The sequence below is a fragment of the Neophocaena asiaeorientalis genome, unplaced genomic scaffold (assembly GCF_003031525.2).
Source record: "Neophocaena asiaeorientalis asiaeorientalis breed wild unplaced genomic scaffold, Neophocaena_asiaeorientalis_V1.1 scaffold16, whole genome shotgun sequence".
NCBI lineage: Eukaryota > Metazoa > Chordata > Mammalia > Artiodactyla > Phocoenidae > Neophocaena > Neophocaena asiaeorientalis.
Genome location: NW_020175446.1, coordinates 4,201,795 through 4,227,966, shown reverse-complemented (window position 1 = coordinate 4,227,966; position 26,172 = coordinate 4,201,795). Strand labels below are relative to the sequence as shown.

At 41.0% G+C, this 26,172-nt stretch overlaps 1 protein-coding gene and 1 pseudogene across 2 annotated transcripts in view; one reads left to right on the top strand and one right to left on the bottom strand.

Moving 5' to 3' along the window:
* The window catches only part of AGPAT5 (1-acylglycerol-3-phosphate O-acyltransferase 5), a 62,021-nt gene that overhangs the window by 20,463 nt on the left and 15,386 nt on the right, over positions 1-26,172 (bottom strand). The window contains exons 2-5 of one of the 2 annotated variants that reach the window (XM_024768076.1): positions 23,804-23,873; positions 18,521-18,636; positions 15,304-15,393; positions 5,168-5,258 (exon numbers count right to left, since the gene is read on the bottom strand). In XM_024768076.1, the coding sequence (XP_024623844.1) occupies positions 5,168-5,258; positions 15,304-15,393; positions 18,521-18,636; positions 23,804-23,873 (367 nt within the window). The remainder of the gene's footprint in view (positions 1-5,167; positions 5,259-15,303; positions 15,394-18,520; positions 18,637-23,803; positions 23,874-26,172) is intronic. The other variant, XM_024768077.1, reaches the window with a different exon arrangement.
* On the top strand, positions 7,247-9,579 carry LOC112415207 (protein SEC13 homolog; annotated as a pseudogene).

Here is a 26,172-nt window from a genome sequence, read left to right as displayed (position 1 = left end):
GAAGTGTCTGTCCCTGTCCCTACCCCACCCCTGCCCCACTAATTCATTTTGAAGCCCTAACCCCAAAGGGTCTTTAGGGAGGTAATTCAGGTTAAATGAGGTTATAAAGGTGGAGCTCTAGTCCAACAGGACCGATGTCCTTATAAAATGAGGAAGAGATGCCTGAGACCTCGCTCTGTGAGCGAGCCCACAGAGGAAAGGTCATGTGAGGACACAGCAAGAAGGTGGCTGCCTACAAGCCAGGAAGAGAGGCCTCAAGAGAAACCAACCCTGCTGGTACCTTGATCTTGGACATCCAGCCTCCAGAACTGGGAGAAAATAAATGTCTGCTGTTTAAGCCACTCAGTCTGTGGTGGCTTGTTACGGCAGCCTGAGGTGACTAACACAGGCCCTAAAACCTGGACTGAAACGACAAATCTGCGTAAACATAACACAGTAAATAAATCTATTTGCAAATAACCATTTGTCTTACCCAACTGAAAAAAGTACACCAATATTTAAATAGGAATACACACACACACACACATACACACATGTAAATTGTACAAAAGAAATCATTAGTCCTTCAAAGCCAAAACACACAATAATTCTATGTTATTCTCCACACAGACAGTAATCTGGGATTATACTCATTCCATCATGCAAACTTATTATACCCCAACAACAACTAGTGATCTGACCCATGACAAGATACAATAAAATGCCCAGGGCTAATTCTGACTTGCTTAATATAATGAATTAGTCCATCACACATTATGAAAGGGTTGTAAGAGGTGAAGGTGTTGAAAACAGCGTACTAGTTTCTGGACATCTGGTTACTACTGTGAGGACCTCAACTGCCCCTGCGGAGCCACGCTCAGGCCTTCCTGCCAGTAGCGGGAACCCCCCAGGCTCTCACTCTGCCCCACGCCCCACACACTGACTGTGCTTTGAGACAGCAGAGAGCTCTCAGTGCTCCTGGGCTCGTGCCACCCTTTCCTACTGAAAGGCAGCCTCCCCACGACCAACGCCTCTTCCAGCGAGGCTCTTTACAGCTGCCCAGATGCTTCCTCTCCCAGGAAGCCTCACGGAACCCGCATCTGGAACTGAGTTAACCTCAAGGGCACTCTGCTCATCGGTGTCTCAGCACAGTCTAGCGCGATGTCACTATTTACGCAAAACTCCTACTTGAGCACCACTGAGGTCGGCAGCCTCTAGCACGGCCCTCTTTGTAGTCACACCCCTGTACAGTCTCCCCTGGGGTGTGGGCTGGACCCAGTGAACTGTTTCTAACGAAGAGAATATGGCAAAAGCGACGGGGTGTCACTTCTGAGGTTAGGTTCTGAGAAGGCCATGCTTGGCTCGCTCACCCTCCCCTATGCTCCCACTGTCACTGCCTCTCCCTCTTCCTGTCCCCGCCCCTCCCTGATCCATCGCTCTAGAGGAGCAAGCTGTCCTGTTGTCAGGAGCTCTGTGAAGAGGCTCAAGTGTCAAGAAACGGACTCTGCAGCCAACAGCCACAGAGGACCCGAGGCCTGTTGACAGCCGTGTGATGAGCACGGGGGCAGCTCCTCCCCAGGGAAGCCAGGATGTGACCACGGCCCCGGCGGACACCTTGACTGCAGCCTCAGACCGACCCTGAGCGCGAAGCCACCAGCTAAACACATCTGACCCACAGAGACCGTGAGATAATAAATGTTTGTCATTTTAAGCCATTAAGGTACAGAATAATATGTTACACCTCAACAGATAATAAATACAATCATGTTTATCTCTCCTTTTAAATTATAAACTCCTAGAAGACATTATGGCTAGTTGTACCACCTTAGCAGAATGTGTTACATGTTAGAAATCAAAAATGAAATCAGCACAGTCTGTGAGGACTTAAAGCACTCTAGGTCAACTTCTCCAGAGTTCAGCTCTCTGTTCAACTCATTGAAAACACATGTTCCAAGATGTAGTTGATTATTTAATGACAACAAAATGCATCAGATTTTACAAGACACATGAAAAGTAACAGGAAAAAAATTCCTAAATATTAAGTTTATTGTTTCCCTTTCATCTCATCTAACATAAAATTGTAATTCCTAAACAGAATTAAAGTGGATATAAGAGGTGACACACAAGTGTAACTGAAAATTTATATAGTTTGTGGCCTTCATAACTCAAGTTTTTATGAAGAGTCTCAAACTAATTCATCTATAAACTATTTTAAGCTTCAAAGAGTAAGATATATATTTTGTTAAAGTCAGGGCTCAGCAATCTAGAATCATTGGAGAAGGAATAATTCAGGAGAGCCGCAATTTTCTGAAACCATAAAAATTTACTTCATGAAAACCCCAGATTTTGTGTAACCATTTTAGATCACTGTTTTCTTATACAAATCTAGAAAACGGTTCCTTCAACAAAATAAGACATTTTCACAACAGTACTTTTCTGAGACTAATACACAAACGTGAACTGTAACTCCCTGAGCAAAGGATATAAAATGCAACATTTTCTAAACCCATTTGGACATGAAACCCTTTTTTTCCCCAAAATATCTTGTGGGCTCAGTTACAGAACACGCTTTCAGAAAAATGGAATTAAGGCTGTGACTTCTTAAATAAAACATAATGAACTAATTACGAAGCATACTGTTCAATGACTTCCATTCAACTCTGCAGTGACGCCCAGACCACTAAGCCTAAAATTCGCCGCCTGCCGTGACTGATACTCACGCCAGCCTGACGCACCGAACTCACACAGCTCTCCTTCACTCATCTTTTGCTTGAAGACGTCAGACTCTTTGCTCTTAACTCCATGTCTTTGCTATTGTTATTTCTCATACCTAGAATTCCCTCCCTTCCCCATACGTGTCGGCCCTAATTCTACATTTCCGACGTCACCTCCTCTTGGCAGTCATCCAGACACCCTGTGTGTCACTAGTTCTCTTTTCCTTCAACTCCCAAGGAATGTTATCTGTACTTCTCACACCTTATCTCTTTGTACATCATATACGTGTGTTCTCATCTATCCTCGATTGGATAAGGACTCGTATCTGCCTTGTAATAAATATTTCTTAAAGGAATGTGGTTACAAGACATAGCCTTGCTTGCCTTTTACATAATAGCTCCAAATGGTAATGACTGGAGTTCTTACATCCAATTTTATTAGCCCTTCTGTTTTATCCCTCAGGATCGGCTATCAATTTTTGCCATTATTAATAGATTTACCTGTGGTGGTACCTCTCCTCCATTTTCTAAGTTAGCAGTAATGACTTAGTAAATATATATTACATACCAGGCTTTCTATAAACATTATGTCACTGAATCTCACAAAAGCCCTATGAAGGAGATATTATGATTCCTGATTTACAAATAAGGAAATAGACGAAAAAAAATAAAGTAACCTGCCTAAGGTTATAGGAATTAATATGTGCTTGGGAATGCAGCCCAAAGCTAGTGGTAATGTTCCTCTAAGACTAAATACTAGTTCAAGAGGGATACGTGCATATTCTGTAAAGAAAAGCTGAAGGAACCTTGAAGACAGAGGCCCAGCTGATAGAGCGTATGAGTGGAAAGGTAAATACTGTATTTGACACACCAAGTTTGGGACGTGCCTTTGAGTCAGTCAGGTGAAGCTCTCCCTGGGCCACTGTGAATACAGGTCTTGAGTCAGGCAGAGAGGTGCGGATGGGAGAAAGCTTTCTGTGAGTCATCTGCAGTGAAATAAGTGGTGGCGACAGCTCTGGATTTTAGATGAAGGCCACCATGAAAACACAGAAAGTGAAATAAATGAGAAAGACCAAAGTCAGACACCAGAAATAACATGAAACAGGAAAGAATGAAGCAGAAGAGGAGGCTAGAAAGGAGACTAAGCGCGAAGCGCCAGAGGGTAGGAGGAAAATGGAGACTAGCCAGATGGAAGTCTAGGGGGGGAATTCCGTCTCAGATCATGATGAGTTGACTCAAACCAGCTAGAATTAAACATGCATTTCCTCTGATGCACCAACCACATTTCGAATGATCACTACCACATGGGTCAGAGCAGACACAGAACAGTACCACCCTTGCAGCAGGCTCTCATAACCTCAGAGGCCCTGGCAGAGCGCTGCAACAAGGCATCTGTTCAGGTAGCGCTGCTGATCAAAGCAGGCAGACCACATGCTAATCCACGGTCAATCTTCAGAGACACCTTTGAGAACACAGCCAATTTGGTTAAATTGTATAGCTTATTGGTGTATCAGTTATCCAATTTTCTAAAATATGATGTTAAGAACATTCTCATTATTGGGGACGTTAATAGCTTTTAAGAACTGTGAACCAACTGTGTGTAATATTCTCCAATAGGAACTTCACACATCTTCTACTCTAATTCTTACACAGACTTAGGCATACCCCTTGGTATCCACAGGGGATTGCTTCTAAGACTAGCCCCAATCCCAACTCCACCCCTTGGATACCAAAATCCACAGATGCTCAAGCCCCTTCTAGAAAACGGCCTAGTACTTGCACACATCCTCCTGTATGCTTTAAATCAGCTCTGGATTTCTTCTAATAACCGATACAACACAAATGCTATGTAAATAGTTGTAAGTGCAACGTAAATGCTTTGTTAAATAGTTGCCAGCATGGCAATTTCAAGTTTTGCTGTTTGGAACTTCCTGAAAAAAATGTATTTTAGATGTTTTCCATCTGTGGTTGATTGAATCCATGGACGCAGAACCCACAGATCTTTCTTAAGAGACGAGCAACTCATGCTCAGTGACACCAGGCAGCTTGCAACCACACTGCTAATAAATGTCAGAATCTGGATTCCAATCTAGGCCTGTCAACCTACAAAACAGAAACTCTGCCCATCACACAGAACCCACACTGCAGAAGAAGGTTCCATCTAAATAAGCATGAGCCCAGATAGATTCTGCCTAAAGCCACGGTACCAAAATACGTGCTGTAGGAAGCACCTGAATTTAATCTCGCAGACATATGTAATAACATGCATATGAATTAATATGTAATAACATGCATGTGAATTAATGAGAAGAAACTTCATTTCCTAAGGAATAATACAGACATTCATTCAAGGAATAAAAACATTCATTCATTTCATCTGTCGTAAAACATAAATATCTTCTCTAGGAACAAAAATTTAAAAGGTCATTATCTTTAAAAATTTTATTTTCAAATACAGGTAATGTTTTACTTACCTTCTTGAGCAGCAAATGTCTGACTAGCTGAAATGACCTTTGTTAGTTCTGGATTATACCTTGTTCCCTCTGGAAAAATCACAAGATACATCTGTGAAGCCATAAAGAAAATTTGGTTTGTTTTATGTGAGTGTTTTTATTGTTGCTGTTAACTTATCAATGCTAACCCTATTACTCCTAAGAGTATTTCCCATGGTGGGGGAAAAAAGAGGTATATTCAGTTACCTATGACCTTCATTTCAAGCAGAACAACCAAAATGCACAAATTCAATTAAGTCTTAATATTAACATAGACTATATGTGAAATACCGTCCTACATTCATTTGTAGGTCAGCCATTAAGAATCCAACATTTCTAATTACATGCAAATATTCACTAATTTAAAAACTGGCCATAAATGACTCATACAAAGCCTCAATTCAACAATGAAAGAGGTTTTTTTCCCCCTAAGATTCTGCAAAATGACTTTTGAAAAGGTGTACATTTTAGGGCTTCCCTGGTGGCACAGTGGTTAAGAATCCACCTGCCAATGCACGGGACATGGGTTCAAGCCCTGGTCCAGGAAGATCCCACATGCCGCGGAGCAACTAAGCCCGTGCGCCACAACTACTGAGCCTGTGCTCTAGAGCCCGCGAGCAACAACTACTGAGCCCGTGCGCCACAACTACTGAAGCCCGTGCACCTAGAGCCCGTGCTCTGCAACAAGAGAAGCCACCGCAGTGAGAAGCTTGCACACCGCAACAAAGAGTAGCCCCTGCTCGCCGCAACTAGAGAAAAGCCCACACGTGGCAACAAAGACCCAGAGCAGCCAAAATAAATAAATAAAATGAATAAATAAATAAAAAGAAAACGTGTAAATTTTAGACATCAGGGTCCCTAAGTACATCTCATTTGAGGGATGAGATATATAGTTATATACATAACTATATAAATTTCCACAATATAAAAGGTAATAGATGTTCGTATTTCAAAAGATTCACACAGCATTCTTATTTTATAAGACTCCCTTAATGCATTTTAAATGACTCAATTTACAGGTGGCCTCATAAATTAAAACAATGCAATTATAAATGAGTTATAAATCAAGCTGGATGTTTACTAAGTAATCAATTAGTCTAAACTTAAGGAGCTCATGAGAGAAAAGTATGCTCATTTTATCCATCCTTACCAGATCCCAGGTAAGACCATCTACCTAGATGTCCAGCACAGAAATATTCTTTTATCTGAATGGTCTATGGTTTTCACATAGATATAAATGAACCTATGTGAAAATCTGAATTTTTTCATTAGATAAACATATGATCATTCTCTTCCAAAGTTTAACCTGAAAAGCTGGTATAATGGTGGCTCTGCAATTCTGTGTTTTCAACTTCCATGCAAATGCAGAAGCTTTTTATCCATCTGCATATATAATTTTTAGAAGCTACTATCTTTGCCTAACTTAGAAACTAATAGGTTGTGTTTGGTTATCTTTTCAGAGTGGTCAAAAAATGTAGAGAGAAAAAAAAAAAAGAGAAAAAAAAATGTAGAAAACTGGGTAAAAAAATTTTTTAAATTAAGAATTCCTTATTTTGTTCCAGGAGCCAGAAGGAAAAACCAGAAGAAAAATACTAAAATTAGTTCCCCAAACCACAAATTCATTCTCATGAGAAAACATTTTAAATTAGTAAAGTTTGTATTCAAAGCCATGAAAGCAATTACTGAAGCTTATTAGCTTTTCACTCAATGATTTATAAATAAAACAATTCATGATTGGAATGGTTAATAACTCATGTGGTATTATTTTCTGTCTCTCAGATGTTTCACTTAAAAAACACTGACGGTTAGCAAGAAAGTAAGAAAGAACTATTCATGCAGGGTTTATTCAAGAAATATTTCTTGTACACCTATTATGTGCCAGGTGCTATATACAGAGTAACAAAACAATATGGTCTTTGGAGACAAGTGAGAAAAAAGTACACTAAACAAATACAAATATATAATTACACACTATGTGACTACGAAGAAAAAGAACAAGGTGATATGAAAGAAAATGACACGAGGGAAACTAGAATGGATGATGGGTCTAAGGCCTAAAGAATGATAAAAGAACGGGTGCTTTCCCCAGCAGACAAGGAACAAGGCAAGGACGCCCACCCTCACCAGTTCTATTCAAGGCTGCTCAGCAGCGGTAAAAAGAAACAAGCTATTGATACATACAGTGACTGGAGGAATCTCAAAATGATTATGCTAAGTGGAAGAAGCCAAACTCACTCCCAAACAAAGAGTACAAACTGTATGATTCCATTTATATAAAATTCTAAAAAGTACAAACTAATCCATAGTGACAGAAAGCAGCTCAGTGACTGCCTTGAGACGGAACAGGCACAAAGAGACACAAGGACACTTCTGGAGCTTGTGGATATGGGCAGTATCTCGATTGTGGCAATGGTTTGTATACAGACACCCAAACTCATCAAATTCTGCACAGTAACCGTCTGCAGCCTACCGCACATCAATCACACCTGACCAACAGAACTTCAGTAGAAGAGAGAGAGGCAGCCACCAGACAGAAGACGCACTGCGTGCAGACTCGCAGGTGGGGAAGAGCCGGGCGCTGCAGGACTAAGGAAAAGCCAATGTAACTCAATGTGGAAGTGGAAGAACGGCATGAAGCAAAATCAGACCACACAAGTTGTACAGATTTTCTAGGCGCAGGATGGGAAGAGGAGCAAGCAGGGAGCGACTGCTAAGAGGCACAGGCTCCTTGGGGTGATGAAGACGTTCTGGAATCACATAGTGGTGACGGCTGCACAACTTGGCCAATACGTGGAAAACCACTGAATGACATGCTTTAGGATGGTGAATTTCACGGTATGTGAATTACAGCTCAACAAACAAATAAACAGGCCAAAGCCCATTACTATCTTCCACAAGTCAGCGAATGGGTTCCAAACTGTAAAAGAAACTAATCATTACACAGAATAAAAGTTACATTAAAAAAGTAAAATATGACAGTCACACAATGAATTATTATTAAATTATTAAGGTCACTGGCTAAACAATAAATAAGGCTATTTTATGGCCATTACGCCACAGAGTAGGTGGTCTTCTATAGGAAATTGTATTTACACAGACTGTCACTAGAGAAAGCACAGAGCAGTATGAATAACTGACTTCAATCCCGACTCTCCCCTCACAGGCCCTGTGGTGGCCCTGGATGACCTCCTCCTCTCTGCACCTAAGTTTCCTCATCTATAAAATGAAGCGACAGTGGCACCTACGCCTCACTGGGATGTTACAACGACAGAAGGTGGTAAGTCGACGCGCCGCCGGGACCTGCCATGTCCAAGGCCTGGAGCTGCCGTGACCGTGGCGTCAGTCATTACCACTGCGGACACGCCCCATGAGGACGTGATTCCCGCAGGCTTCCCGAGCAGCCCTCCCGCTGCAGCGAGATGCCCAGGCGGACCACCGCGGCACCCGCCGGGCAGCCTGCTCGTCTGACGACAGGCCCGTCAAGACCTTCGACGTGCTCAGCGGAGGAAAGATCCTCGTCGCCGACCTCAGGCGTCATGAGGGTCCTGTGTGGCGAGTGGCCTGGGCCCACCCCGTGCATGGCAATGTCCTGGCATCCTGCTCCTACGACCGGAAAGAGGAAAATGGCACCTGGGAGAAGACGCATGAGCTCACGGGACACGACTCCTCAGTAAACTCTGTGTGCTGGGCCCCCCATGACTACGGCCCGATCCTAGCCTGTGGGAGCTCGGATGGGGCCATTTCTCTGCTGACTTACACCAGGTTGGGCCGGTGGGAAGTGAAGAAGACCAACAGTGCTCACGCTATTGGCTGCAATGCCGTCAGCTGGGCCCCTGCTGTCGGACCTGGAAGCCTCACAGACCAGCCATCTGGGCAGAAGCCCAGCTACATCAAGACGCTTGCATTCGCTGTGGCTGTGGCTGTGACAACCTCACCAAACCGTGCACGGGGGAGGAGGGCGGCAGTGCAAGGAAGGGCAGAAGTTGGAAGCGCACAGTGACTGGGTTTGAGATGTGGCCTGGGGCCCCTCCATCGGCCTGCCCACCAGCACCATTGCCAGCTGCTCCCAGGATGGTCCAGTGTTCATCTGGGCCTGTGAAGGTGCCTCGGGCAGTGCGTGGTCCCCCAAACTGCTGCACAAGTTCAGTGATGTTGTACGGCATGGGAGCCAGCCCATCACAGCCCACATCCTGGCCGCCTCAAGGGGAGACAATAGGGTGACCCTGTGGAAGGAGTCGGTCGACGGGCAGTGGGTGTGCATCAGTGATGTCAACAAGGGCCAGGGTGCTGTGTCCACTTCAGTCACAGAGGGTCAGCAGACGAGCAGCGGCCAGACAGGCAGGGCCTGGTCTCCACCTGCTGCCTCCAGGGCTGCCCCGTCCTGGGCCGACTGACCACACAGCTGGGAGGAAGAACGCCCCGCTCCCACAAGGTCACTTGCCCGGGAGTCATAACAAATGCAACCAGATTTATCATCTGCCTTAACATGGTTTGACATGGTTTGTAATTTACTGTCCAGCTGAACACACACTTGCTCTGAGGGAAAAACGACAATTAACCCTCAGCTCTATTATTTTAAGATATTTTTGGTCATTTTTAGGTACCTTTCAGGTCCAGGCATCATTTGGGGGGTGATTGTTTCCAGAGTAATTAAACTCATATTGCTTCTTTAAAAAAAAAAAAAAAAGGCGGTAAGTCATATAATCTACTCAATACGGTGCCTGGTGCAAAATAACGTTGCAATTTGCTGTTACAGTGAAAACAGATCTGCTTTAGAAATCTGCGACGGTGCATCTGGTGGGAAGAAGAACAACGTGACATGAGTAGCTAATCACCCTGACCGAGGGGACCTGCCTTCCCTGCCACCAGCTTGGTGTGTTGCCTTCTCAATAACTCCCTCCAAAGGCCATGAGACAAAGCAGTTCTGCTTCTCTCAGGAATGAGAGCCCAGGACAACAGAGGTGTTCTCATCTAATAACTTCCTTGCTACGGCTTTCAAATTGCTGACCAAAAGGCTGCTCCCTTCTTTAGTTCCCCTGGAAATAGAGAAGGTGGCAGCAGAGGAAGTGGAGGGATTAAAAGTAGAGCACTAGGGCAAGAGAAGAATGGCCACAGAGACTGACATTTCTGGACTTGCTTCTCAATTAAGGAAAATATAAGTGAAATCCCTGCTCAAGGACAGGGAAGCAACAAGGAGGACAGGAAAAAACTGACAAACTGTCACAAACCAATCAAATTATGCACAAGATTTTTGCTACTGTTCATATAACTCTTTTATTCTGCTAATTCTCATTTGGAAGGAACCAGAGAGTCTGTTTTTCTTTAGTGATGACCTTCCACATCAGAAAAATCTATATTCAAGATGTGACATACCACTTTAAACACACGCACTTTGGCCCCTACCTGAAAATTAGCAGGTTATTTCACGTTAACAGTCTATTCGAAAAGAAAAGAGCTATTTAAGAGTTTAAAATACGTTCAAATTGTAACCAACTATTGAACTGATGATTTTCTACTAAAAACAGCCTTTTCTCCATGCTTACGAAAAGTTAATTTACTTGTTAAGTGAACCTCAGTTTCTCACTCCCAAATGAAGACTCGGCTTTGCTGTGAGGATTAAAGGAAATATGTGAGAATATCAAGCCCTGTGTGGCAGCTCTTCAAACATATTGTTTCCTCCCCCGCTGGTTTTTAAAAATTCTCCTAGTTTACTGAAGAGTTCCAAAGCAGGCGCATTTATACAGAAATAATATCTCAGAACGTAATAAGTTTTGATTAGCTAGACATCTTTTAATTACTTGCTTTCTCTTTATATAAAAAGCTATTTCATACTGAGATGCACAGAATATAAATAAGATGGTTCCTCTCTGCCTTCTGTCTCCCAAATTAAACCAATCTAGCACAGTATAACTTCTTTACAAAGTTTTCTACATTTATAATCAGAAACATTCAACCCATTAAAAATTCCACTGCACATTTACAGAGGAAAGAATACAAAAATGTGGAAGATACAAAGTATCTATCTCTTTCCTCAAAGAGTATATTACTTAATTATGCAAGTGCCCTATGTATGATCAGAAAACAGTGATAAAATCACACAGATGCACATGGGCGAGGCAGGCAGAATAAGGGCCCCTCCCCCAAACGTCCAGCTCCTAATGCTCGGAACCAGTCAATAGGGCAGGTTACGGCAAAGGGGGATTTAAGACTATCAGCCACTGGACCTCAGGGTAAGGGCTGATCGTAGAATGCCGGGGGTGGGGGTGGGGGTGGCCCAATGCGATCACGTGATCACAAGGACAGGAAAGAGGGAGGCAGAAGAGTCAGAACCACAGACACGGCCAGCACGAAGGAGACAGACCGGTCACTGCTGGCCTTGCAGACAGAAAGAAGTCGTGAGCCAGGAGGGCAGGCAACCTCCAGAAACTGGAAAAGGCAAGAGAATGGATTCTCCCTCGGAATCTCCCTAAGGACCTCAGTGCACTGCCACCTTGACTTTAGTCCAGTGAGACCCATTTTGAACTGCTGGCCTCCAGAATGATTTAGATAATAAATTAGTATTATTTTGTTTTCTGGCTTTATTGAGGTATGGTTGACAAATAAAAACTGTATATATTTAAGGTACAACGCGATGCCTTACTATACGTGTACACCACAGAGTTACCGTATTTTTTTTATGGTAGAACCCTTAAAATCTACTCTTTCAGCAAATTTCAGGTACGTAATATGTTATTATTAAGTATAGTCACCATACTGTACACTACATCTCCAGAATTTATTCATCTTGTAACTGAATCTCCCCATTTCCCCCAACTCCCAGCCCCGGGAACTACCATTCTACCCTCCGGTTCTATGAGCTCAGCCTTTTTAGATTCCACATATAAGTGAGACCATGCAGTGTTTGTCTTTCTGTGTCAAGCCTATTTCACTTAGCATAATGCCCTTGAGGTTCATCCATGTTGTTGCAAAGAACAGGATTTCCTTCTTTTTTAAGGCTGAAACAATTCCACTGTGTGTGTGTGTCTGTGTGCACCACATTTGCTTTATCTGCTCATCTGTCAACGCAGCCTTAGGTTGTTTCCGTATCTTGGCTGCTGCGAATGAACATGGGAATGCAGATGTCCCCTCAAGATAGTGATTTTATGTTTTTGGATATATACCCAGGAGCGGAACTGCTCGCTCATACGGTAGTTCTTTTTGGATATATACCCAGGAGCGGAACTGCTCGCTCATACGGTAGTTCTTTTTTTAAATCTTTTGAGGTACCTCCATTCTGTTTTCCATAATGGCTGTACCACTATGGAATTCTTATATTCCCACCAACATCGGCTAACTTTTCTATATCCTTACAAACACTTTCATCTTCTGACTTTGTGATAAGAGCCATCCTAACAGGTGTGAGGTGATCTCTCACTGTGGTTGTGACTGGCATTTTCCTGATGATAAGCAATGCCGAGCACCTTTCATGCACCTGTTGGCTATTTGTATGTCTTCTTTGGAGAAATGTCTTTTCAAGTCCCTTGCCCATTTTCAATTGAGTTATTTGGTTTTTTGCTAGTGAGTTGCATGAGTTCCTCAAATATTTTGGAAATTAACACCTTATTGGATAGGATATGTGGTTTGCAAGTATTCTCTCCCATTCCGTAGGCTGCTTTTTCATTTTGTTGATTATTTCCTTTGCTGTGCAGAAACTTTTTAGTTTGATGTAGTCCCATTTGTTTATCTTTGTTTTTGTTACCTGTGCTTTTGCTGTTATATCCAATATTTGTGTTATTTTAAGCTGGTAAGTTTGTGGTACTTTGTTACAGCAGCGATAGGAAAATACAATAAGCATAATTTTCAAACATGTTATTTAATCCTATCTACCAAATTAAGTAATTATTAACAAATTTACCATATAAGGAAACTAAAGCTTAGAGAAGTTAAGTGACGCACAAAGTAACAAAGTTTAAATGGCAGATCTGGAATTTAAACTCAAATCTGATGTCAAAGCCAATACTCTTATGCACTAGGTTGCCTCACATTTGAAAAGGAACTTGAGTTAAATCTGGGAAGAAACAAAGCACAAGATTCCATATTTGTGCTGTAAACTGCATGGCTCCAATGCTGACTAAGTGACTTCTATAGATGAAGTAGTTATTTTTATCATAAATGTTTCATTTGCACCCCCAACTGATAAGTACCTTATCAAAATATTGTCTCAGCAATATTTATTGAGAAGATGTATTTCTTAGTAATTGATAATTCAGACATATTTTTGGAAACAAAATTCTGCAGTCTCTCAAATAATACTAGTAGTGAATAGTAAGAGCTGATTTAATGATTAACCATAGATTTCTGTGAGGAAAATTAAGCCATATGGAAGTTGACTTGATATATTCCACCCTGTCAATTATGTGATTAACTTTCAGAAACAAAAGAGCATAATGAAGAGTCTGAGATTATGTATCTGTTTCATAGCCTTTAATATTAAAAAATGAAGGGCTTCCCTGGTGGCGCAGTGGTTGAGAGTCCACCTGCCAATGCAGGGGACACGGGTTCGTGCCCCGGTCCGGGAAGATCCCACATACCGCGGAGCGGATGAGCCCGTAAGCCATGGCCGCTGAGCCTGCGCGTCCGGAGCCTGTGCTCCGCAACGGGAGAGGCCACAACAGTGAGAGGCCCGCGTACCGCAAAAAAAAAAAAAAAAAAAGACGATTCATCCAGGTTCTAAAAAACTGGCCTCAGACCTGTAGTGACCTGAAGTGACAGCGGCTCACAGCACTGCCTCACGAGCCTGCCACTCAGCATCACTGCATGAACATCAAAACACTAGACTCTTGCCCTTGAAAAACAGAAAAGTTCTCCGGTAGCCCAAGATTAGGTTATTTAAACTGACTTTCCTACTGAAAACAACTTAAAAAGCTGGATATAACATCATCTTAAAAGTATCCAAGAGCTGACAAGATGGTAAGACCAAGATTAAAGCAAACACAGTAAAGCAGAAGTAAGCCCAGGAAAGAACTTTCATTCTAAGAGATTCAAAAGGTGAGGGGAACCGAAATCGAAGGCCACAGACCTCCTGTTGGAAACAGTGAGAGTGAACCAGAAGTGGAGGGAGCGCCACAGGCTTCACTCCTGGTACAAAAGGAAAGCAGGCAATCCAGGCCTCACGTGCACTTGCCACCTTGGTTGCGTCGCCTGGGTGGTCCAGTCAGCCTCAAGCTCAGCATTTGGTCTGGGCAGGCCCGGGCGAGAGGAGCCTCGAGGGGCCCAGCTAAAACAAATGCCACCGTTCTCTGGGGGAAGGCACTTTCATCTTATGCTTGCGCTGATTTCTGCAAATAATTTTCCAGGTACAATCAGGAGTAGACAAAGATCACCAAGCACACAAGGAAAGAAGGCACCATGAGCAAGAAGAGAAGACGCGGAAGGTGGAGAGCGGGAAGGAAAGAAGAAAAGAACTGGTAACTGGGAGCTGAGCCCCTGAGCACCAGGACAGACAAGCATGCCATGCACTGGGGAGTAAAGCTCAGGAGGTCACTGCAGTCACGGTGCTCTGTCCTCGGAGAGCGGAGAGCGCCGGGGAAGAGCCATAGGGCAGCAATCGGCATTCTTCAAAGAGAATATTGAGATTCCTTCTGGGCGGAGCAAGGTTTTATAAGTAACATTTACACTCAATGATTCTTCATTTGTAGATATTCATACTTTTCCTGACTTTTCAAATAACTCAACAGATACAAGAAATCCAAATTTATACCGACAGAAAACAGCTGTTCTAAAACTCCATGTGACTGAAGAAGCGGAGTTGGAGAAGCTCTGAAGTGGCTGAAGCTAAGGTTACAAGCCAGTTCTGTTTTCTATTTATAGACTGAAGACAGCAAATGTTCTTGTTACTCCTCTTTAAGGTCAATACTGACAACTACCGGCAAAGGATCCAATCCCCTGGAGCAATCTTTCTAGTGGCCAAAAATAACTGCTTACCTATATTTAGAGGGTTTTTGTTGCCTCGAAAACTCTGAATTATTTATTACACACGGGATACTATATTTTCAAAACAATTCTTAAATGCTAATTTAATGTTTAAATTAAAAAATGAGAGTTGATAAGAAAAATAATGAAAATGAGCGTAATCTTACTGGAGTTCCTGCATTGATGTAGCTCTGCAGCTTTTTTCTCATTTCCTTTTCATTGAATTTGGCACTTCTCTTTACATAGATCCCTCCATGCTGCCACATAAAAAAAGAAAAAAAAGAAAAAAAAAGAGGGGAAAAAAGTATTTACTATTAAAATATCCAATGGCCAGTCATCAAAAGGGTTAACTTTATTCCCAAAGAGTGAAGAATAAAATTACATTTTAGGAATTAAATTATATTTAATACATTCATATGTTAGCATCTAGAGAACACTAGCTGAAAATTCTCCTACGTTTTTAATACAATTCAAATAAAACTGTGTGCGACATTTTACTGGAAAACACATGAATATTTAGTTCTGTTGGCAGTTAAAAATGCTTTCTTTCTTAAAAATACATTTTTTTAAAATCAAAAATTCAATCAGATGGATCTTAGCTCTCAATTTCTCCAATGACTTATTATGGAATAACTAAAAATTCTCCTTTCAACAAATACTATCTTCGAAATTTTAGAAACTGACCCTGCTACATATTTATGTTGTACTGTCATTGACCGAATTCGGTTCTCCCCCGTGAGATTCTTATGTTGAAGCCCTAACCCCCAATGTGACTGTATTTGGAGATGGGGCTTTTAGGAAAATAAATGAGGTCATAAGAGTGGGCCCTGATCCAACAGGAATGGAGCCTTATAAGGAGAGATTAGGACACAGAAAAGTGCACGCAAAGGAGAGACACAGGGAGAAGGCAGCTGTCTACAAGCCAAAGAAAGAGACCTCAAGAGAAACCAACCCCGCTGACACCAGGACTTGATCTTGGACTTCCAGCCTCCAGAACTGTGAGCAAATAAGTTTCTGTTGTTTAAGCCACACAGTGTGATACTTTATTATGAGAGCCCTAGCAGGCTAATACAGGCACCTTCATAAAAATTAAGCTAGCCTTAATTAAACCTCATAAGTGCACTTCATTGAAACTTTGCATCAGGTCAGCTATTTTTTTGTACTCCTTTCTACTAATTTGAACGCATCTGTAAAATTAACTGACTGGATGAATTTGATTTTGTCTTAATCAAGAATATGAGTAAAAGGAAATAAAGAGAAGCAAGGAGGGGAGAGGATAAAGAGGAGAGGAAGGGTGGTCTTAGATTCTGGTCATGGTTCCTTCCACGTATGAACTGGCTTGCCCGAGTACGGAGAAGAAACTCAGAATGCTCTACAGAATGTATGTCACTATTTACGCAAACTAAGAGGACTGATGGGAATAAATTCATTCTTCACTAACTCTTTAGAATTAAAGCCAAAGAATGCATATATTGCAGTGTGAAACTTCCCCAAGCTTTCAATGCCATGACGTCTATTCTTCACATACTATTTCTTCCCAGTCATTTAATTTGCTTATTGAAGTTTTTTTTTTTTAGAGAACTAGGAGCATCTTTTGTTCTTTTTTTAAATATATTTATTTAGTTTTGGCTGTGTTGGGTCTTCATTGCTGCATGCAGGCTCTCTAGTTGCGGTGAGCGGGGGCTACTCTTCGCTGTGGTGCGCGGGCTTCTCATTGCAGTGCCTTCTCTTGTTGCGGAGCACAGGCTCTAGGCGCACGGGCTTCAGTAGTTGTGGCTCGTGGGCTCAGTAGTTGTGGCGCACGGACTTAGTTGCTCCGCGGCATGTGGGACCTCCCCAGACCAGAGATCAAACCCATGTCCCCTGTACTGGCAGGCAGATTCCCAACCACTGCGCCACCAGGGAAGTCCCTTAAAGTCTATTTTAATTAAAAAACATCTGAGTTCTTTCCCAGGTATATGGAAGCTACAGAAGTGAAGACCAGGTATCTTTCCTTAGGAACTCCTTGATTAGTGAGGAAGCAAAATATGTATACGTGTGTGATATAAAGAGAATTGATAAGTGTTATAATAAAGATAGCCAGAAACGAAAGCAGAGTGGAGGAAAGAGTGTGGAGGTCAATCACAGCTGTCATACATATCTCTGTGAGTTCTACTCACAGGGCTTAAATGAGCAAAAGCTCGCTATTGCCCTTTTTATTTATTTATTTTTTAATTTAACCCAACAGTAAGGTTCCCCAAACACCTGCTTCTGGTTGGGATGAGGGAGCAAAGAGATCTCTGCTCTGAATGCTACAGTTAATCTGCACCTTATAACGCTCACAAGCTGGCAGTTTGGAAATATTTAGTTTTCTGAATGTCTATATATTAATATGCATTTTTCTACACATATAAAATACTTAATATTTTATAAATACAATAATTATAAGAAATATAAAACTGGAGAGTCTGTTTCCTCGTATTTTGCTTGTAAATAACTATTTTTGAATAGCATTATTTCTGTCTCATACAAACTGTAAAAAAAAATCCTTTTAAAAGAAAATTTTACGTCATGGCATAAAGTCCACTACTTATTAATCTATTCCTGTTTATACATGCACCCAGTAGTTTAAAATACTTTTCGTCAAAATATATATGAATTTTATTTCCCTTTAAAAGACTCAGGAAAAGAGGAAAGGAGACGGGCAGTAAGTACACTAACCTCCAACACCACAGGGTCACTGATCATGGGACTTGGGGCAGCATGGATCGGTGGTACCACTGTCTTGTGCCCAGCGGATGACTTTCAGATTTATATATTTTCAGAGATCACCATAACTTTAGCTTTTCTTCTTTAATCGATTATTAAAGTCTTATTAACAAGTCTGTCTTCCATACAAATTTCATTCTTAATATTTAGAAAATTACATATCAAATAATATATTCAGAAAAGGCATAGAAAAATGCTAGTAATCCCCTTCTGAATATCAAAGAGCCTGTTATATAGTTCCATGACCTGATGGTTATTATGTAATTTAAAGGATTTGCATAAAATAACATATATTGAATATTTATTATGTACCTGACACTCATGCTAGGCACTTTACATATATAGCTCACTATTTTTTTATATCCTACAGATAATTACTTTTTAGTTTCTTAAGGTAAGTGTCCATCAGGTTCTAGGTCTTTAAATTTTTCTATTTATTTGGTTTTTGTACATTTGCATTTTTTCTATTTAACATTAAAAATGTCAGACAAAATCATGTTAATTTAGAATAAACTATTAAACCCATAAAAATAAACCAAAAAAACTCATACATTCATATTAAATGTATGTAAAATTTTAAAATCTAAAATTTTCATAAGCTACATATATATAAAGAAAGAAGCATGGGAAAGTTACCTGAGAAAAATAACACCCATACAGTGGAAGCCATTTGAGCCCATCTTTCAGCACATAGCGCACGTGTCCGAGAGCGTTCTGCCTGATGGCCAAAATATCAGCAACAATCCAGTCAACTGCAAAGACAGAATCAATTAGTGCATAAGCGGCCCCGGGTGAACTCCAGCATCCCCTCCACAGAAACACAAAATGCCTCTTCACAAGACTGTATGAGGATATGCTTTGAAAAATATTAGGGTTAGAATTGTTAAATTACTATAAAACAACCTCAGACATTTGCAAAATATAAATTCTGTGGAGTTTTTTAGATTTGTTTTTTGTTGGTTTTTGTTTTTACGGTTCTTGAAAAGCTTCTCGTCTCACGGATAAAATGCAAAAGTCACAAACCATCAGAGTAATCCAAAAGCAGCATGAACAAAATAAAACAGGCTTCTCTCATTCTTGACGTCTAGAAAACATGAAATTATAAGCAAAAAAATGGCTAAATGAAGCTGTCACGTGGAAGTAAATATTCTGTATATACCAATATGTTCAACAAGAGGCAAGGACATTTTATCTTGACCAATGACTTTCAGGACACAATAATAGGTTATAATGGAATTCAAAAGAAAGATCTCTCAAAGCTTACAACTATGCTGGGCACATATGTGTTCTTTACATAATCAAAGGACACGTAGCCAGGCTGCTAATAACTCTAATTCCATAGATATGTTATGACTAAAAGTTCAAAAAAACACAAAAATAAGAAGGCACGAGTGAGGTGCCAACAAAAAACTCAAAAAACCTATAAGAAGAAATAGGTTGTTAATTGATCTTTCGAGCAGAGCAAATTCTGAACAGAAGTAGCCCTTCCTTGGGACTAGCCTTCCCGCCAAAGCAAAGGACCGGAGACCAGCAAACTGTACAGAAGATGGCAAACAGAAGAGATGATTTAAAGAGATCAAGAGGAAATAAAATGAAGTTAAGCCAGCAAATGGTAAAGGGTCTGGAGGACCAGAGAGATCTGGATTTGAAAATAAATGGCTGCCAACTACCCTATTTCTTCATAAGAATGAAAATGATAAAAATGAAATGTGAGGGAGACTTTTCTCGTATCTACAGATGAACTTGAAGATGGGATACTTGAAAAAAATATTAATAAGAAGCTGTGAAAGGATTCAGTCATCGGATCACAAGTGTATTCAGGGCCAGGGACATGAAAACAAAAGGAGCAAATTCGAGAGGAAATTTTTTTTTTTTTAAAAAATAAAAACCCGGTAGGAAATAAAAACCAAGAAAATAACGGAGTAACAATAAAATTTCAACCAAAAGGGACAGCTTTCCACAGGATTACAGGAAGATTAACTCTTAGCTGTGTGATATTCTTTAGGCAATGCACCATACTGGACAGAATATCCTAAAGAAGTATATTAGCCAAGTTAAACATTAAAAATTATCCTTTTGCAAAAATGTTTTATCAATTATTATAAATCTTTCTTTTTAATCTTTTTTATCATTCATAATTAACTCTTTCTTGATGATTTAAGAGGTACAATGATTACATCTATAATTGCTATTATGGCTCCTTTAAATAGAGTGATGCAAAGATTTTCCCCTGTAGTAAATGATCCCCACCAGTGGTGTCTATCAGTTGGCGACGCCTACTCTATGGAACTATCAATTATCACTTTTCTCTAAAATATGTACCTCCCTATAGAAGCCCTCTCCCTATCCCCTTCCCTGTAATTCAGATCAATTAAACAGTCACTGAGAAACACATTTCTTTCTAACCATGTCTTGGAAACTAAATAATCAAGCTAATGTTATAAATATACCTAATGTAAAAGTAAACAGACTCAATAAATTCTGAGAACTTAGCGTATGGTTTCCAGGCTACAGTATATTCTGGAACATATTTGGGATACAAGGCTAAAAACAAGATTTGGTATCTTTTCCTGAAACAATCATTTTTTAAAATGTGGAAGAATTTGAAAATTCATTTTTATATTAAAACACACATGGTTATATGGTAGCCTAGGATACATCTTCCAATAACTTATAAGAGAAAGTGTAAAATTTACAAAGTATGTCATGTTGTAATGCACTGTCCTGGCTATACCCTTAGATTTCTGAAATATTTAGTGGAAAAATTTTAAGAACTAATTTAGGAGTCAAAAGACACAAGCTTTGTGCCATCAATTTTTGCTACTCAATTATCTTTTTTACTTTTTAAAATTCTCAACTAGGTTTCAGATAGGAGACACTAGACTACAGCTGAGTTACTGACGGCTGAGATGCTAATGTATTACCTTTATAATAACTATTCACACATTTTGTGTTCTGGCATGAGATCAAGAAATGCAGCTGTGTAAGAATTCTTCTATGGCGATCCGGCCCAAGCCGTTGTTCCCATTAACTGGGAAGAGAGGAGGGGAGGGCAGTGAGGAGAGGCAGCAAGATTAGATGACAGCGTTTTCATCTGTGCTATCAGGTAACAACAGCTCCCAACTCATAAGGGCATAGCGCGGTCTGAAGGAGACCCTGCATGTGAGCACTCACCTAACACGGATCCGGCGTGCCCTCGGGATTAGCTGTCATCATCATCACCCCTACTGTTCGCTGCCCGTGTGAGCCGGGCTCTCTGTGAGATTACGAGCTAGCCTATGGAAACTGCCTAAAAGCCTTGACCAGTAGACATGACTCACACCTGACCAATAAGGCTCAGAGAGGCTAAGTCATTTGCCCACAGTCACACAGCCTATTGCAGAATAGCTTATGAATTGGGGTCTGACTCCACAGCCCAGACCTCACCATACATGTTGTTAGTCAAGACAAATGTCACCTAAACCAAGAAAAGGGAACCTTTGTGAGATTAAAAAGTTACAGAGTGTCCAAAGCAGAGAGCTAAAGAAGGCCGAGAGGAAGGAATAGTGGTCACTGCAGCCTTGCTGACTCTGGAGATAAATAAGTTAACAGAGACTAAGAATGCAGAGGCAGCAAGGGCACATCAAGTGAAAACAGGGGACCAGAGGGACGAATTCAAATGCCAATTCTTTGGCTGCCCGGCCAAGGAAAGACTCTTGTATTCTGGCAGGCCTCGCAGAGGGAGAGCAAGGAAGCCTAAGCTGAACAGCAGACCTTGACATGTTCTTTCTGCTACTGACATTTTTAGATTACTCGGTTGTGGTTTTTAATACCTCAAAAGGGTTTTAAAAGGGGTACCTAGACATAGCAGGCCAACGAGCCATGTCCCTGGATAAGTTTTAGGGGCCTCTGGAACCTCAAACTCTAGGCAAAGTTTTATGTGCCCATTTTTCTGGGAAAAGGCTACGTATCTTCTATCATATTCTAACTGAAGCCTATAATTCTAAAGTAATTTAAAGTCACTATCTAGTTATGTTCCTAAATTATGGATTTTTTAAAGCATTCAAAAAGCAACCTTCTTAACCCCGAACGACGGACTGGTACGGGGCCGGTACTAAAAGTCCAGGCACTCAGAGGTCGGGTGAGAGGACGGGAATGCAGACTGGTTCTCTGTGATGAGACAGGTAACGTTTTCACGTCAGCCGTGGGTTGCCTAAGGAGCTCACACTTCCCATTTTACCCTTCCAGGTCCAAACACAGAATCGTGAAAACTCTGTGTCCTTCCAAATGTTTTCCCAGAAGTCCTCACTCTGGATATAAAGGCCAACACATAGTAAGCACACAAATGACAGCAGTGGCTATAATTTTTGTATTATTATTTTTATTGCTACTACTCCCACCTCCAGGAATGTTCAGGGAGTACTTATTCCACAGGTTCGTGCTAGTACCAAAGCTCTGTTAGCAGAACACTATTTCCATTGAAACCTGGAAAAAGGAAAGTTGGCATGGAACCTGAACAAGAAATTTTAAGAGAGAATTCTTTAAACAGAAAGAAAACGCTAAATGAAATTAACCAGGGGCTCAATATAAAGGAAATTGGGCTATCATGAGCCACTCCCTGCCCTAGACCCACAAATCCTTTTTATTTGGATATTGGAACCCTGGTAGACATATGCCATCAGCAGCAGAACAGGAATAGCAAGACTGTGCTAGCAGTAAAAAGCCTGATATGACTGGAGAAACAGTCAAAATAAAGAGAAAGTCAGGCTGCTTTATAGGTCAGAGTTAGAAGTAGACCCTGACCACAGGGCTGGTTGCTTTGCTAAAGTCAAATGGAATTAAATCAAATAGTCTTAGCAGTCATGGTAACAAAGCCAGGGAAATACAGATACCTCAACTTCCTACTCACCCTCCAGAGCATTAGCTCTTGACCTAGAAAACTGAGTGTAATCAGTAACAAGTTGAGAAAGATGCACCTCAACTTCTTTACCTTTCTTTACCTTCCAGAAGGTATACGTAGTAATAAAAGTAACCGTGAAGAAACACAGCTGACAGGAGGAAGATAAAGGACAGCCACAGGCATTAGTGTTTTCTCAATCAGGTGTTACCATTCATCAGCTTGTTTTTAGCTTTGAACTTCTGGGTACTACATTTTTTAAAGTAATAAAAAGAGAATTTAGGAAGTGTGTATCAAAAGCAGTTACAGCTTTGAAAAAATATGAAGTGGGATGTTTCTTGGACTGAATTATTTGGAGAACTGAAAAGTACCTTAACCACTGTTAATTTCTTAGTTTGGTTACTGTATAAGATGCCGTCATTGGGACAAACTTGGTGGAGTCAATGGACTCTACATAGTATTTTTGTAAATCCTTGTGAATCTACAATTATTTCAATATAAAAAGTGTTTTTTTTAAGTACCTTGAGCTAATTTAACGTATATACTGCGCTACACTGGAGAGCAGGGTCTTCTGTGATTCCTCTGATAGAAGAGTAAGATATAATTAAACCCAAACATTTGAAGAAGCAAAAGGAACTGCAGACATTAGTAATTAATACTGTGTTCAAGGAAATGAGTACTCACAAATCAGTACAACCTTTCTGCAGCTTAACAATCAAAAATATAAAATGTTTATACAGTATGATCCACAAATTCCACTTCTAAGAACAAGACTTAAAAAGGAAGAATATTCAAAGAAAGAGAAAAAAAGGAAAGAAAATAGCTTATATACACCCAGCAGAGGGAAAAGGAAAATTCATAGCTTTCACATTCCTGATTTTCCAAAAAACTAAAATCACAAAAATACGAGGTCACATATATCTGCATTGAAAATTCATGTTTTACCACCACCAACAAATCCATTTAAAAATATCAGAACATTACTTTGAATTACTTTCCTACTGTGCGTAGAGAAACCTGTTTCATGCAAATGAAATACAAACCTGTGCTTTGATGATTTGCCAAATATATTATATTTTCTTTGTTTTTTGGCAAATCTCCATACAGCAATATCTAAAAGATAAAATAAAGAGAGACATTACTTTGATATTTTAAAACATGTACTACTGTAACATACAAAATATGACAATGTCAAAAAATTGACAAATACGTGATGTCATGAATAGTCCCATCCATGATTAACAACCACTAGACTTCTCTTAGGAGTCTCAGAGACCATAAACAGCACATGTCTATAAAGCAGTTGAGCGCAGGGCAGGTTAATGGTCATAAAGTAAAGCAATGATCAGTATCCTCCTGAGTTTTTACTGACTGCTTACAACATCGGAAACACTGTTCATAAGGTACGGCGTCCTTCAAAGAGTCTACAGTGCGGTGGAAGAGACAGGCGTGCATACAATAACTGTGATGAGACATAATGCAAATATTATGAAAATACAGTCTATTTTAAAGAACTGTCAACTGCAGGCAGTAGTAGCATTCATTAGGTGCGGTTTCAGCAGAGAAGGTGAAGGAAGGGATGTTCATGAAGAGAGGAACAAAGGAATGGAAGCAGCAGCATCTGAGGCCAGTAAGGGTGCACCTGGCAGGCTGCCGGCACACCCAGGCTGCACCTAGAGACGGTGAGGGGTGCAGGTGGACCGGAGGAGATCTGAACCAGAACGTACAGTCTTCTGACTACCAAGCTAAAGATGAAAACTTTATTCTGTAAGTAACGGGGAAACTTGGTCCCATGATTGGGACTCTTTACATCTCTACACAGAGCACAAGGAGTTCAGGATCAGTGGCTTCTAGGAAGGGGAAGCTGCACAACAGGGCGGGGTGTTCACAGCAGGCTGCAACTCCAGCTGTCGTGCTTCCTTTCTTTAGCTAGGTGGTGGGTACACAGATGCTCCTTATATGAATCTTTCTGTAGTTCTCTCTGTCTCAAATATTTCATAATAAATTATTTAAAGAAATTAGAAGTACATTTTTAAAGACTTCAAACGAAATGACTCCTAACAGTGGTATTTTTTTATTCAGGGCGTTTTTGTTTCTGTATCTTGTCATCACAGATTATTCAAGATTATGGCAATCTTTTTAGATAGCCACAGAGATTATCTTTTGATCACACCACTACTCATTTATATCTTAACAACAGAACAAAGAAAAAGACATTAAGCCAACCTCTCGGTAGATAAACGGAGTTAGATGACAAAGTTCTGGAGACCAGGGACTCAGACTGAGATTTCTTATATCTTCCCCAGAAAACTATACAGTGCGATGCAGGTAATATGAGTTTAGATTTCTCCTCAATAGTTTTTCATTAAGAAAGCTTATCAGCGCCAAAACAAAAGGACGAAATCAATGACTTGATCCACGCAGGGTTAAAATTGCAGCCCTGGTGTGTGAGCAATACCCCTTCCTACCAATGAGCCAGAATTGCTTTGAGACCACTGGGTGGCACGCGCTGGGTTTAAAGTACTGCAGCTACACCACAGAGTATTTCTGGCTTGACTTCCGTGGATGAGACATTCACAATGGAAGGCTGTGGTTTAACGGATTCAATCTGAATACCACTCTTTGGAGACCTGCCTGCCCCCAGGCTGAAGACAGAACTTGAACCACTAGGAGACTCTCCTTCCCATTTCTTGCTCTGAGCTTCATTTAGAGACTACAGCCTTTGAAGGTAAATGGCATACAAGCTATTAAAAGGCATTTTTTAAAGTTTCATTGTGGTAATCATTTCATAATGCATACGTATATCAAAACATCACATTGAACACCTTAAATATGTATAATTTTATATTTTTGAAAAATAAACTAAAAATTTAAACAATGGGTGAGCTCCCAGGCCGATCCCCTGCCCTCCAAAGCCCCCTCCAGGCTGCATAGGTCCTTGGGGGCATAGGTTGGAGGCCGGGCAGATCAGGAGAGGCAGGTGGAAGGGGCCCTCCCAGACCGAAGGAGCAGGAGAGGAGGGTGTTTGCCCCGCCCACTGGAGCCCAGGAAGCCTGCTGGGCTCCCAGGTGAGGTCCCCTGCCCTCTGAGACCAGGGATGGGGGGCGCGCCTGGGCCCCTTTGTTTCTTGAGCTCAAGCCCCACTGTTACCTTCCAGTTGTTGATTCAGCTATATTTTTATTTTTATATTCTTCCTAACATACCTGTTAGTTTCCTAGTCTAATTTTATTTTTTACTTTGCTATTTTTTTATTGTTTTTTTGTTTTTTGGGTTTTTTTGCTGCCTCAGATGCCTTGCGGGATCTTGGTTCACGAGCCCCTTGTCGGACCAGAGCTCCTGCGGTGGGAGCTCCGAGTCTGAACCACCGGACTAACAGAGAACCTCAGACGCCAGGGAATATTCATCAGAGTGA